Consider the following 15,461-nt stretch of genomic DNA (forward strand, 5'->3'; position numbering starts at 1 on the left):
GTGAACCTCATCATGACACAAGAGAGGACGGCAGGAATGCAATTTCCCGTGTTCAGTGAATGCAACAGAGGCAAGTCACCAGACCAATCAGAGAGTTGCATGGAAATACACGTGTGCTTGTGTCATTCAAGCTCGGCTCTGTGTGTGTGTGGCAATAGCGCATTTAGTGTGATAGAGAGAGAGAGGGAGAGAGAGGGAGAGAGGGAGAGAGGGAGAGAGGGAGAGAGGGAGAGAGAGGGACCGGTGCTAGCGGGGACCGTGATGTTAGCATCTGGTTAGCTAGCTGCACTAACGGACATAAGGAGCTGTTTCCACAACAAGCTGGAGGAGAGTCCTCCCCTGTCAGACTGAGGGGCTCAGGTGAGCTAAAGGACTCTCTGAGTGTTTAGAACAGTTTTGTCACAAATTATTCATAAGATTATTTCCGAGGCACACCTTCATATGATCATTATAGTTATACAAACAATAAGAGAATAAATGAAAAACAGGTATGAAATACTATATGGCAGTAAAACAAGAATACAGTTTAAAAGGGGAGTGATTTGTAAAATATCCATAAAGAAAAAGAAAATCTGTTTACAGTTCTGTTTCTTATGGGTGTTGAGAGAGGTATCCAGATCTCTTCATGTTGCTCTCAAAGTGCACCAGATTGATGCTTTCAACTTCAATATTTAAAAAAAAAAAATCTTCCCGGGGGAGCGTCCCCCCGGACCCCCCTAGAGGAGGTGAGGACCCCCCTAGAGGAGGTGAGGTCCGCCCCCCACTCATAAAAAATAGCACTTTACCCCTGCCTATATGCCGTGAGCTGATTATGGAGCCTTCATTGTAACAGTAATTCAGATTCAATCAGCTTATATAAAAGGCCTCAAATTGGAAGCACTGCCTCGGCCGTCTTTTTCACTCAATTCTGCAATAGGTAAATCTCGCCTTTCACCTAGGCCGAGGTCGGTGATCTTGGGCTTAAAAAGGTTGGTGACCACTGCTTTAAAGGGTCAGTTCAGCCACATCTTAAGGGCAGCTGTTTTCTAAGTAGAATGGTCGTCCACCAATCGGGGGGTTGTTGGTTTGATCCCCAGCCCCTGGAGTCAACATGTCGAACTGTCCTTGGTCAAGATACTTAACCCCAGATGTCTCCTGAACAGTTTAGGAGTGTGTGTGAATGTTAGTGTCCCTGAGCAGGGGGCACCGTATACAGCTGCATCTGTATGAATGGGTGAATGCTTATTAAGAGGTTGCAAAGACTTGAAAAGGGATGTATAAATGCAGCCCATTTCAAAAGAAAATCATTTTTTTGACAAATCATTGGTGACCGCAGCCATATTATTTATTTTTGTATTTGGCCCACCATCTGATTTCAATGGAGATGAATGCAATTGTATTATTTATGTTGCTAGAGATTACCATGATATTGGATTACTTTACAAAGGCCTGAATCAAACTCGATCTTGGAAAAAATAATATCTCTGCACACAGTAGGTAAAGGGAATGTGGGTACACTGAGATCATTACATGCTTCATCACTGTATTGGCACTGGCACTTGCTGCAGATTTTTCCAATATGAACATAAATTCTAGTGACTTTTTGTTGGCTCAGGGCAAAACATAATGACTCTTGGTGATGTCACAAAGATGTCTTACCAAAAAATAAAAACTGACAGACTGCCAACTGCCCACTCAACCAATGTTTTCCCGACAAATGTCTCTATTGTTGTTGTGCAAATAATGTCTGTTTGGAAGACACTTACAAAGACTTCCGTCCTTTTAAAAGAGATGCCAGATCAGAAAACGCTCACAGGGGTTTTGAATGGAAGGCAATGACAAACGCTTATTTTGTTGTTAAGGTCTCAGGACTACTAAAAAACGAATTGAATCACACCCTGTCTGATCATTTGCATATTTACTGTCTCAGATAAAGTAAATATTCTACATGTCTTATACATCCTTTTTATACGTTTCCTCTCAATTCAACTTCACATATTTATTCACTTTGGAAACTTTGGGATCTCCAACAGAATTTGAAATAAAATGTTTAGGTTTAATAAAATGTTTGGCTGCAATGTAGAGTATATCATGATCCACCAATAGGTCAGCACGTCTAAAGAGCTGGAATTACTTTTTTTTATTTAAAGAAATGTGCCCAAACCTCCGTTATAGGCCAGTACACTTGACATGGAAATAATTTCACCTCAGTATGGAGGTGTAGAAGTCTCAACGTCTTCCCCTGGACTCTTGTGGTGTCTTTTACAGTAGCTTGACATATCTCTGCAGAGCTTTGCATTTAGCTGCTGGCTGTCCGTCTCAGCGGCCATTAGTTAGAGTAAGTAATTTAAACATAAATTATAGACAAACAATACATTTGATTTATATTATTTGCTTGTTTTGAAGCAAATGTAAGTTTTTGGTGGAAATATAGTTTTCCAGAAATAGATACTGACTAACTTATTTTAAAATGATCCCATGGCATTCATTTAATATGGGGAGGTAGTTCACAAGTAACATCAATGTTAACTTAGTCAAGTTATACAATACATGTACATCGTATAATATCCAGTATGCATAAACCTAAAACTGGGACATTTAATCATTTTTTCAAATCGCCTACTAGTTAGTCATTTCCCCAACAAAACAATAGAAAATAAACAAACAGAAAAGAACAAAAACACCCAAATAAAAAAAAGCATATCCTTAAAAAGGATTCATGATGTCAGTATTTCCATAAATGCCTCATAATAAACGGGGGGGGTTATACCAAAAGTTCTCTGGCACGTTGACTACAGTTCAACAGTTTAATCTTCACAGTGTTTGTTACATGTTTTTCAGGTAACTGTGAATAACCCGTTCATCATTTGTTCTAGTATTATGTCTGTATTCTATTTAACTGTAAGTATGCATTCAATTCCTGCAACACCCAAACTGAAAACATTCCTCATGTATCATCTAATTAATTGAACTTGATATTGTGAACACATCTCTTATGCTCATCATACTAAACAATGAACAAATTGATACATGTTCCTCTCACAGATGTACACAATAATTCCCCTCGAGTGGTGCTTCGGTGTGAGTGCAGTCTGCGTCAGTCTGGCCAAGTTAGAATCTGGAAGAGATCATGGTCAAGTAGTAGCTAGTTTGATTTTGTGTGCCACCGCTGGTTACAAGGAATCGATATCGAATCAAGGAGGGTTGAGTCTCCCAGATAAGCCCTCTTCGGCCACTCTGGCTATTCATCATAAGTCTGTAGAAACCTGATAGGTCAGAAGAAATGATATTCCGGCAGGAGCGGGGTCTCCTTATCTCTCCATAGCAGGGGAATAGGAGACATGCCGATCAATACCGGGCTGTTGTGTAGTACTTGCAATTATCAACAGCTGATTCTGTCCTCCCCCAGCTGCATCTTTTAATACCACATAATTACAAGTTGTGGGACAATGCCATGGTGGAAGGGGATTACAGCTTTAGTGTGCTTCAAGCTTTGAAATAGCTACAGTGTGGAAGAGGAGGATCAAACTGATTTTATTCGTACTCTGATATTTGGCTCTAATTCCCACTGTGATCTTTAGCTACTTCACTATGTGCTAATCAAATGTAAACCAACCACCAAACCTTCAACAATTGAAGACTAGAGGGTCTATTTTTTATTTTATTTCCAAACTGATATTGGTTTACCCTCCTCACATCTCTGATAATCAGAGGTGGGAAATAACTAAGTACATTTACTAAAGTACTGTCCTTAAGTAAAATTTTGAGGTACTTGTACTTAACTTGAGTATTTCCATTTCTCTTTAAAAATGTAAGTGGGCTCACTCTTTAAGTCATAAAAGAGTCAAATGATTTCAATATTTTACAAAAAGTCAATCAGACCTGTGTTTGTCTATAGGGTGTCAAACTCAAATACACAGTGGGCCAAAATAAAAAAAATGGGTACTAGTGGAGGGCCGGACTGGTTCAATGTTCAGTGCAGAACGTATTGAAATGAACGTATTGCACATATTAAACCTGGAACAAACAAAGCTTAAATTATTGCTTATAAAACAACATTAAACATTAAATAATCAGTTGCATTCAGTATCGGTACTTTTACTCAAGTAAACGTCTGAATACTTCTTCCATCACTGCTGAGTAACTGTAAGTAACTAAGTATATTTAGTCAAGTACAATTTTTAGGTACTTGTACTTTACCACTACATTTATTTTGTAGTTAGGCTATTTACAGATTTGGATTGATGATGTGAAATATAATCTACCCTTAAATCTAACACAATATATATATTCTGAAATGGACCAATCTGCACAATGGTAGTTTAAGTATGTTATGATGCCAATACATTTGTTCTGGAGTAACATTTTGATTGAAGGACTTTTACTTGCAACACAGTATTCCTACACTCTGGTAGGCCTACTTCAACTTTTACTTAAGTACAACACCTAAGTACTTTTTCCACCTCTGAAGGAAGACTTATTTTCCAACTTGGAGACATTTTTCGCTCTTTTATGGCGCCAAATTGTGGGAGGTCGTAACAAATGAAGCACGGGCTCCAGCAGCTCCTGCGGTATCCTGGCAGCAGCCTATCGCATGCGGCTGAGGGGCTTCTAATGATGGACCGGAGGCGGAGGCACCAAGGAGCGCCGGTGCCTCGGACAAACCAGGGAGCCTCACTTCCGAAACACACCGGCTGGAGACCGGACCTGTCTGCGATCTGAGCGAGGTGTTTCCGCAAAATGTGACTTTATTTCACATTGTTTGCGCAACTACTTTTTTTAAAGGATTTTCTTCTGGACTTTACGCAGTTTTTGGACACAGCCTCTCCTCCTGTGGAAGGATAACTGCTCTTGAGGCGACATCCATCCATCAGAGAAGTCAACTCAAACTGGAGTGGCTCTTTTGACGCAAACTCGTCAAAAAGCTCCCAAAGAAAGGCACTCTTAATCCCAAACGGACACCAGGATGCAGCATTTGACCACAAAGTTAAACCCAGGTCTGCTACACAGCGCACGAGCCACTCACACGTCGGACTAACCCATGTTGGAGTTCCTCGGAGAGTTGTGCGTAAAAGCATCACCGGACAGGAAGTGAACTAATTATTATTTAACCCCATCCCTCATTTCCATATCTTGCGTGAGTTGGCTGGACTGGAGCCAATCACCCGCCGAAGGGCAGCAGGAGTCGTAAAAGCGCTATCCTTCCTCCATCACCATCACACTGACATGCGCAATCTGCACACGGGCATCAGCAGCAGCAGGAACACTTCGTTTATTCCAGCTCCCCGCTCCGGCTGAAGGGTCCCACTCGCTGCTCGTAGATGAGCCGGGGTGAGGAGGCAGAGAGGCGCAGAGAGAGCTCAACATGTCCCGCCGCAAGCAAGCCAAGCCGCAGCAGCTCCAGGCGGAGGGAGTGGCGAGGAGCGCACCGCTCTGCCATACCGGTACGTGTGTTTAAAACCACTTTTACTGTGTTTACTGCAGCTGATGGGATAAAAACAACAACTATGAGTAGAGCTTAATTTAAAGACTTTTATTGCAAAGAAAAGGTTTAAGATTAAGAATGATTGTGGCTCAGACCATTTTACTATCTAAAATGTTGGACGAACTCTATTTTGCAAACTAAATTGAGTGGTTTAAATTGGTTCACAGTTTTATTTTATTTTTTACAATTTGAGCATAAATTAGTTTTCACACTTTGAATTTCTGAAGTGTGCTTGATTAAAAAATAAATGTCTAAACAGTCTATGAATCTGTTACAAGAATGGAATTAAATGTTTGATAGTTAAATTGTTTTTTGGTGTTTTAACCAAAAACGGTACATGTATTTATTTATTGGATATTTGGACACAGTAAAGTCATCAAAGTAACGTTATTCTGAAAACGGTAGGCTCCAAAACGATCAAACCTCTCATGAATTCAACTATTTTCACATGTTATTTAATGTAACTTTAACCGTTTTAGGGGATATGTGGGAAAGGCCTAATTCACCAACAATATGCATTAATATAACTAAAGCTGAAATACGTTTTAAATGTGTAGGTTATTTTGATTTGGGTTCGAGGCCTTCTTGACAACTATTACAACTGCAATGAGAAACAGTAATCTTATACGTCATTAGAAAATAAACTAAAATGAAATTGTGGCCTTAATGATATTACTTTTATGATAATAAAAGTGTATTTTACATGCATGCAGGACCCCTGGGTTTAACTGATATTCTTACTTTAAAAAATATCAATATTTTCACCACAAATTACCTAGAAAATTCACAATATTGAATGAATCTCAACATCCATTATATCATATATATAAACAATCTAGTTTTAAAATGATCAGCCCTACACTTTGTAATGAGATACCACTTCATCCTATTGCCAGCCCATGGTGTGGAACACTAACCATTTTTAATGATTTCATATTAAAATAAAAAATGTGATTTGATCATATCTGTAGGAAAGCTGGATGTTATTTGTACGTATCAGCACTGATATTATAACATACATAAACCTTTAATGTATTGGACAAGAGGTTATCCAAAAAACCCAAAAAATATGACAATTAAAAAATGTATTTGGCCTTCGCTCTCTAACTATTGTGCAATGACAAAATTGGTTTGCAACATGCTTGGCTGTAGCTGACAATTCATAAATGAATCTGAATTAATATAATCTAATATGATTCAATTGATTCAAGTATTTATTTATATCCCTGTCAACTTTATTCAACATTTAAGTCATACATCTGAAAAGCAAAAGGCCTGCGCATTAATTCAAATCATCCTCCCCTCAGTTCTTGTCTCATGTCAGTCAGTGATTTATTAATTATTATTGGTGTGTGTGAGAAGGTGTCGAGTGTGTTCGAGGCCCCCCCACAGCCCTGCAGCCAGGCGGGGGGTCTCGGTCACTCGGAGAGGGGCTTTAAGCCTGCTGATTTAACCTTTGTCAGCCTCACCCTGCGAGGGGCAAGTGCTCCACGTCTGCATCATAATACAATTAGTACATGTGAAGTGGTGACCTCTGCAGCCGCGGGTCACTCAGAGGCAAGAGGCTCTGCGCTGGCCCCACTCTGTTTGCTTTGCTGCTGCAGACCCTTTTCCCTGGCCAAACCACACAGCGAGAAACACTCATAAATCTGTTTTCTGCTCCTAACATAATGGATTGAGCGATCGGTGACATTTAAAAAAGACATGTCGATCAGTGTTATTATATTTGGAATCTAAATCAAAACTGATCTTTTCTTTGTTTTTCCTGGAAGAGAAACAATTCCCAAAATCCACAGGGAAAGTGTTTTCGCTCCTGTGTTTGCTGAATCGCCTTGGTGATCTTCAGACCACCCACATGGAGAGCCAGTCACTCTGATTATGTACCTCTTCACTTCCAAATATGTTTAACCCTCTCAACTCTTCTTTTTTACACCAATTTTCTTTTTTTTAAATCAATTTTTATGACACAGATGTGACACAGTTAGAAGCCTGTCATTTAATTAAAAACATATTCCTGGTTAATACAGACATGTATCAGTGTGTTTGCTTGAGGATCTGTTGAGTGTTCTGCTATAACTGTGAATACAACAGATGTCCCATTCGGGGTTATAGCTTGAACACACTGATACTCATTCTCTCAGGTGGTGAGAGTGATAACACACACGCATACACACAAACTATGTGCATAGTAACACACACATTCACACAAACTGCGTGCATGTATAGTCTGGTAGCTCACACACACACACACACACACACACACACACACACACACACACACACACACACACATTCATGGTCAATTTAACACAAAGACAGGCACGTTCAATTGTCCACGTTTACTGCGTTTACGTGCAGCATATGTCGGCCACACACACCCAGAACACACACTCACTACATTTCATTATTCATGATTTGGTTTAATCTTGTTGTTTTTAAATTACATTTGTTTTTATTTTCCCATTGCAATTCAAATTATTGCTAAAAAGTTCAATGAAATAACATATTGCCCATCTATTTTCTTTGGTGCTTTTTAATTGTGATTCTTAAATTTGTGTAGGGAAGCCGGAGTGTATGTACAAATCATTTACTATTGATTTCCCCAAATGTTCCATCTGGTAATGCTGTCTGTTCCCTAATGGGGCAAAGCCTGAACAGATGCAACAGTGATTGTAAAATCTTTTCTCAAACTACGTCACTTATGAGCTCCTGACGGAGGAGGGGAGGAAACTGTGATGTCAAAAGATCCCTTTCAAACTGACATTATAATAAATTAAATCCTTTAAAAATCGAAAAATGTGCACATATCATTCGGATCTTTTTTTCTGTTATAGAAACAACATGCTGTTAAAGCTGTGAGATTATACACGTTTTGATTGCCTTGTGTTTTGATGAAGAATCCCAAATGTGTTTTTCTGGGAATAAGAATACACTCAAGTTTTTCCGGGCCTGACCATGCTCATTAAGAATATATGTTTAACTTATGTTTCAAATTGCCTTGAAAATCTAAAATCTATGATGTTTTGCACAAATTACATTTACATTCAATTGTCAGCTGACATCACCCAATTTAACCACGTTTTAGGTTTTTAATCCAGTTTAACAACTATTAACACATTGTAGGTTTTGAACAATAGTAGAAAGTGCACATTTGATGTGCAGATGAGACAATACTTAAATGTATGAATGCAGAGGAAAATCAATATAGTGTATGAGATTTCATTATCTGTCTGAATGCACAATGGAGAGGTCAGATAACTTCATTGAACTTCATTGATTTTTGAGGAAGATTATTAACATCTGCAAACAGGGGGTGCCAGTTTAAAACCTTTGTCAACACTTTAAAGAGATGTTTATTATGGGCCTTGTAGAATTCTAAGATCCAAAGTGGTATCACGAACAAATGCTGCTGTAAATATATATATACATAGGAAAACTTTGTATTACATATCATCTAATTTGAGACATAAAAAGAGAAAGAAAGTGTCTAATATTTGCTATTAAAATGTGGTTTCCCATTTAATTTCCCACACTGTATGACAATGTTATACATTTGTTTTGGGTGAATAATTTTTTCTTCTACATTAAATGGTTTTCTTCTACATAAAAACCCATGTTAAAATCAACATGAATTGTTAGTTTTGGACACAGATCTTTGGTTCAGTGGTTTTTGAACAATGCTTGTCCACAACACAAGTTAAGAAAGATGGACTCACTGCTCTGTATGTAGGAAATAATTACAGCTTGATAAAGGAAAATGTGTCCCTCTGGTGAAATATCAGGACGATAAGTGAGCCATTATGCGTTCTTAATCAGTTTTTTTCATGTTTCAGGCATGGTGGAGGGCCTGTACAGAGAGAACACCAATGGAGGTTGCCACAGCAGACAGGAAACACACATCTGTGAACGATGCTGTGCTGAGTTCTTCTCCAGGACTGAACTGAGTGAACATCAGAAAGTCTGCACTGAGGATCCCTTGGTGCTGATAGTGAAGGACAATGACAGGATGCCAGTTCCTGATGAATCTCCTGTTGGACCCTCTCCGGTTCCTAGCGTTGCGTCTAGTGACTCGTCTGCAGCAGAACCCAGCTGTGGCCTGGGGGGGACGCTGGTGAACGACAACGATAGCCTGGACAATTTCGAGGAAGGTTTGGAGCGAGATGAAGCCATGGAGCTTGAGCATCACTTGCACGACAAACAAACCTCCAGCCCTCAGCCTCCAGATTCCGCTGAGACCCCCAAGATGTCAGCTGTTGACAGTTATGGCATGCAGAGTACAAACGTGACGCTGGAGATCCTCCACAGCACCAGGGTGGCTGTGGCTCAGTTCTCCCAGGAGCTCAGCAGCATGGGGACTGGAGGGAAGGCTTCAGGGGCCATCCCTGTGATCCTGGAGCACCTGCTGGCCCTTCAACAACAACAGGTCCACCAGCTGCAGCTTATTGAGCAGATCTGCAGCCAGGTAGCCATCATGAACAGACAACCAACACAGGCGGCGTTAAAGCCAGTCTCCAGATCCCTGTCTCTGGCCCCTATCCCTTTCCCTTCTCAAGGCACCATAGCTCCTCCCATCCTGCCTCTATCAGGAACCATGCCCTCAACCTTCAACGGAAAGGCTGCTGTTTCTTTGTCTTCTGTGCTTGAGAAGTCACACAGTCTCCCCTCACAAACTCTATATGGGCAGTCCACCTTCAGAAATGTGAAATGTACCTCAACGTCTTCAGAAACTTCCACCCCATCTGTCACCAGCTGCAGCAGCAACATCTCCACATTGCTGCTTCCTTACATGGGCTCACACAGCAGCGGCATTAGCTGCTCTCAGATGCTGAGCTCCTCCAGCCCGCTCCCCCTGGGACAGAGCAGCCTCCTCAGTTCCCCCTCCGGCCTACCATTTCTACCTCAGAGCCCCCCTAGCAGTGTCATTTTCCCCAATCCCTTGGCTAGCATCGCCGCCACAGCTAATACACTTGACCCTCTCGCAGCCCTCATGAAGCACGGGAAGGGGAAACCGCCTAACGGGCCCTTGTACGAAACCAAGCCCAACCCAGAGGAGCCTTTCTTCAAGCATAAATGCAGGTTCTGTGCCAAAGTGTTTGGCAGCGACAGCGCTCTGCAGATCCACCTGCGCTCCCATACAGGAGAGCGGCCCTTCAAATGCAACATCTGTGGCAATCGCTTCTCCACGAAAGGGAACTTAAAGGTGCACTTCCAGAGGCATAAAGATAAGTACCCTCATGTTCAGATGAACCCCTACCCTGTGCCAGAATATCTAGACAATGTGCCAACGAATTCTGGGATTCCCTACGGAATGTCCTTCCCCCCGGAAAAGCCTGTGTCCTCATGGCTGGAGAACAAACCTGTTGTAGCAACTCTGCCAGCCACTATGGGTCTTCCGCTTCCCTCCGCTATTACCTGTATCAGAGGCTCGAATGACCCTGTAAGTGTAACACCATCTGTTAAATCTCCCTTCCAGACAGCTCTTGGTGAATGTGTATCTTTGTCACCTAACCACAGAGGCAGTGAGGCTCATTTCTCTCCTGTTTCAGAGTTGAAGCGTGAGACAGAAGTGTCCAATATACTAAAAACAGAAGGGATACACCTGCCCCAGAACTGCTCCCTGATATTGAGAGGCAACCCTATAACAGAAGCACCCAGCACTACGATCCCATCTGTGGCCACCACGCCTGAACCCATCACCTCAGCATCCCCCCTCTCCGAGTCCCCACCTCTATCGTACAACTCGGACGTAATGAAATACCCAAGCGGGGATTTCCTGGACTCTATGCACACGTCTGAAACCTCAAAGCTTCAGCAGCTGGTGGAGAACATCGACAAGAAGATAACAGATCCCAACCAGTGTGTCCTCTGTCACCGCGTCCTCAGCTGTCAAAGTGCGCTCAAGATGCACTACCGCATCCACACCGGGGAGAGGCCCTTCAAATGTAAAGTGTGTGGCAGGGCTTTCACCACCAAAGGCAACCTGAAGACTCACATTGGCGTTCACAGAGAAAACCCTCCCGTCCAGGTGCAACACTCGTGTCCCATCTGCCAGAAGAAGTTCACCAACGCTGTTGTCCTTCAGCAGCACATCCGCATGCACATGGTCGGACAGATTCCAGACTCCACGCTCATAGAGGGGCTGCAGGAGATGGATATGTCCTTCAACGAGAGGAATTGTGATAGTCTCAGCAGCAATGACAATGACCTCCTTGATTATATGTCAATGGAGGATGATAATGAGGAAGAAGACGAGGAAGTAGAGAGTATGGAGGAAGTTGTAAATCCATCGAAACCCTTGATATATGACTGTTATTCACCGCCTAAGTCCAACATTGTTTCAAGTTTAGCCGCTCTGGAGAACCAAATGAGGATGATTGACTCTACTTTAAGCCTAAACCACTCCTTTGGTATACAATCTCTAACAAATGGTTTTAATGACATTAGCCAACTTAATTTTAAAAGATCTTTGGCAGAGAAAGGCGTGGAGAACTGCAGACTTAACAGCCCAAATGTTTCAGAATCTTCCTGTTCGCGTCGTGTATCGGGAGCTCCGATTCAAAGCAACTCAGAAGGCATGACGATCAAATCACCTGCAGTGAACAACAATAGGCCAGAATCCCACGAGTCTTTGGCAGCCTCAGTAAAGAGAGAGCAACCTGATTCTCCTACCTCGGCATCAGCAGCTGCAGTGGTCCAAGAACTGCGAGGAATACCGGCCAGCAAGCTGTGTGTGAAAGAGGAGACTCCTTATAGTATGTCCTTCCAACTGAGCCGAGAAAGAGGTAATCTTGCAATGTTGAAATGCAAATGTTCATAGCCTACTAAAGATAAATATGTGTTTTTCTTTTGAAGATGATTCAATGATTGATCCCCTTTGCACTTTGATTTCAGCTGCAGGTCAAAGTATTCCCACCCTGGTTACCAGCACATCGTCAGGGCTGATAAAAACCGAGATGAATGGTCATAGTCAACCGAACAATTTGTCTGAAAGGCAGCTCCCACCGTTTAGCGTCCACATCCCCCCAGCTTACGCTTCAGTCGGCAGCCCAGGAATGACCTCCCTGCTCGGCCCCGCGCCTCCCCGTCGAACTCCGAAGCAGCACAACTGCAACGCCTGTGGGAAGAACTTCTCTTCTGCCAGCGCCCTGCAGATCCACGAGCGCACACACACCGGAGAGAAACCCTTTGTCTGCTCCTCCTGCGGCAGAGCGTTCACCACGAAAGGCAATCTGAAGGTAGATAAAGGAGGTTTTTCTCTGTTGTGCTGTCAAGCTGATAGCTCTGTTGGTATATTTAGAGGTAATTATCTGCCTTTTGTGAAATATAAGATGAATGGTTCTCAACAACAACAGAAAAAAAACAAGTGACTGGTCAATCAATTTTAAAAATTACATTTTTGTAATTACACAGCAAGTGGGTCTTTTGTTGTATGTAAGGCAGCATACATGGCAACAACATAACCTCCCTGTTATTTTATAGAAACTAATCATTGACCCATGTGTGTTCAAAAGAAAAAGAAAAAGTAAGCCAGTTTGTAAATTTAAATCACTGTTACTGTTCAATTACGATTTAACTCCCTGTTTGAACACAGATCATTCCCCCTTTTATAAAAGTGCATACATTCTTATTTAATTACAACATATTTATTCGCACAGGCATATGCGTCCATTTCAACTAATGTAAGAAAAAGACAAAACATTTTCTTAAATTCAAAATAAAAAAGCCACATGAAATTCTGTAGGAATTATGAATGCCCTGACTATAATTAGGTGCAACATGTCTCCTATGATATTGTTTCAAGGTATGTTTTCCCCCATAAGCCAAAAAGCATGTTTATAACAATTTGAGTCAAGTCACTTTCGAAAGAAAAATCAGTAAAGGGCTGGCATTTACAATTATTTCCTCATTGATTAAGTTGCAGATACATTTCTCCATGAATTAGTAATACATTGTTGTCATAAAATGTCCCAACATTTTGAATATGCATTACAAATGTTTTGTTAAGTCTAAGGTCAAAACCTAAAATAATTTCTCCAAAGAATAGCATCAAATCTTAACCTTCCACAAGTTTGTACCAGCAAATACCTAGTGATTCTTTGTATGAAGTCTTACTTTCTTGCTGATCAATTTTCTGTTGGGTGACTAAGCATGAATCAACTTTCAAAAACCCACTCTAGTGGAACTACACTTCCGTCAGATTTGGTAAACACAGATTTAATCAATTAAAACAGATATCTGAAACCTTTTCACATTTTATTTAAAAAAGGCTATTATATATAGAATGAGTATTATAGTGTAATAGATAATAAAGCTGCAGCTGTTAAGGTGTAGGGGGCTGGATATTTACTGCGACAACCCATGTTTTTTTGAGAAATAAAAGCATACATCAAATCTAATTTCCTGTCATTTTCAGGTTCATATGGGAACTCACATGTGGAACAATGCACCAGCCAGGAGAGGCCGGCGTCTGTCAGTGGAAAACCCCATGGCCCTGCTGAGCGGAGATGCCGCAAAGTTTGGAGAGATGTTTCAGAAAGACCTGGCAGCTCGAGCCATGAACGTAGATCCTGGATTTTGGAACCGATACGCTACAGCGATCGCCAACAGCCTGGCCACGAAGAACAACGAGATCTCAGTGATTCAGAACAGAGGCATCTCTCAGCTGCACCCTCTGACTGCAGGCATGGACAGAGTGAGCGCCGCAGGAAGTCCAATAAACACTCTAACCAAGACAGGCATGGACCTGGGGAATAATAGGCATTTTTCTATGCTGATTGATGACAGCAAAGAAATTGGAATCAATTGAAAAAACAATGAATGGAGACTTAATACTTATGCAATCTATTATGAACATTCAAATATTTGTAAAACCTCTTGTTTGTTCGTATGTATTATATATAGACTTAAAAAAGAACTTTTTATCAATTGACAAAGAATAGTTGGGTATTCACATTTTGCTATTTTACTTTGCCGTCATTTGTGAATGTTTGTTTTGGTTCCAATACATTAAAAAGTTGTTTATCTTGTACCTGAGAATTCCTAGGGTGCTGAATAAGGGGAACATACTGTATGTTCAAATCAATAATGCAAAGAGTCTGTTATCTCCTCCGGACAGCTGCCCAATGCTGCTAGCTGGTGCAAAGCACAATACATGCTCATGAATACCCACAATTAAGAGTTGTCAATATTATGGTGAGAAATTGTTATTCTTAAACAACAGTTGGACCCAAATAAAAACTAGAACAAACAGTCTGTATGTTCAATTCACTGCCTCACTCTGCTAAACACTTTCCTAATGTTATTTTACACATTAGAACAATACATGCTCAGTTTTTGTTGTAAACACTTCAACTAAGATCTTTCATTTTATTTCATTTGATTTCATTAAGCTTGATTACTTTTTCTTTATGCATTATGTAAGCTATAAGTATTTATTTCCCACAAACAAACAGGATCAAGCAGACGTAACTTATAAAACAAAATCTATTTGTTTAAATGTGGTTTCTGCATCTTGTTAATCTTTTCTGTTCTGTGTCGCAGGCCTACAACATAACTGAACTCTTCTCAAGCTACACTCTATGAACACAATAGATGATTATAATTATACATAATAATAATAATAATAATCACAATTTAATAAGCTAATTTATTTTTTGGTGCAATCCGTTTTAAGCATAAATAAGTTTTGAACAAATGTTGTGTTTTTCCTTTTCATCTCGTCTCCAGACGTATGATATAAACACTGTCTACTTAATAATTGATCTGGGACACATTTAAATGTTTTTGTTTTTTTTAGATTATCGAGAATATCATCTGGGATTTAAGTGAAAAAATAAACCAAAAAGAACAAATTAGGTTTACTGTAGCTAAAGGCCTATGCAAATAAACAGTCAAAAAGCAAATGTTCATTTATTATTCGCCTTTGCGGAGCTTTCAACCGTATCTCATAGTCTTCATCAGCTGGTTATCTGCTCATCATGGCTCTAAATTAGTTTTC

The 15,461-nt window shown here is 40.7% G+C and overlaps 1 protein-coding gene across 1 annotated transcript; it reads left to right on the forward strand.

Moving 5' to 3' along the window:
- Positions 1 to 4,669: 4,669 nt before the first annotated feature.
- sall3b (spalt-like transcription factor 3b) lies at positions 4,670 to 14,716 on the forward strand. Its single transcript, XM_034235960.1, has 4 exons — positions 4,670 to 5,423; positions 9,298 to 12,246; positions 12,356 to 12,699; positions 13,878 to 14,716. The coding sequence occupies exons 1-4, from the start codon at positions 5,345 to 5,347 to the stop codon at positions 14,268 to 14,270; spliced, it is 3,765 nt and encodes a 1,254-aa protein (XP_034091851.1). The 5' UTR covers positions 4,670 to 5,344; the 3' UTR covers positions 14,271 to 14,716.
- The last annotated feature ends 745 nt before the right edge of the window (positions 14,717 to 15,461 follow it).

Source organism: Gymnodraco acuticeps, unplaced genomic scaffold (assembly GCF_902827175.1).
Source record: "Gymnodraco acuticeps unplaced genomic scaffold, fGymAcu1.1, whole genome shotgun sequence".
In the NCBI taxonomy this organism is placed as follows: domain Eukaryota; kingdom Metazoa; phylum Chordata; class Actinopteri; order Perciformes; family Bathydraconidae; genus Gymnodraco; species Gymnodraco acuticeps.

Coding starts and splice junctions, on each gene's coding strand:
- sall3b (XM_034235960.1), top strand. CDS start 5,345: ATGTCCCGCCGCAAGCAAGCCAAGCCGCAGCAGCTCCAGGCGGAGGGA. Junction 5,424..9,297: donor CGCACCGCTCTGCCATACCG/GTACGTGTGTTT, acceptor TTCATGTTTCAG/GCATGGTGGAGGGCCTGTAC. Junction 12,247..12,355: donor CCAACTGAGCCGAGAAAGAG/GTAATCTTGCAA, acceptor CTTTGATTTCAG/CTGCAGGTCAAAGTATTCCC.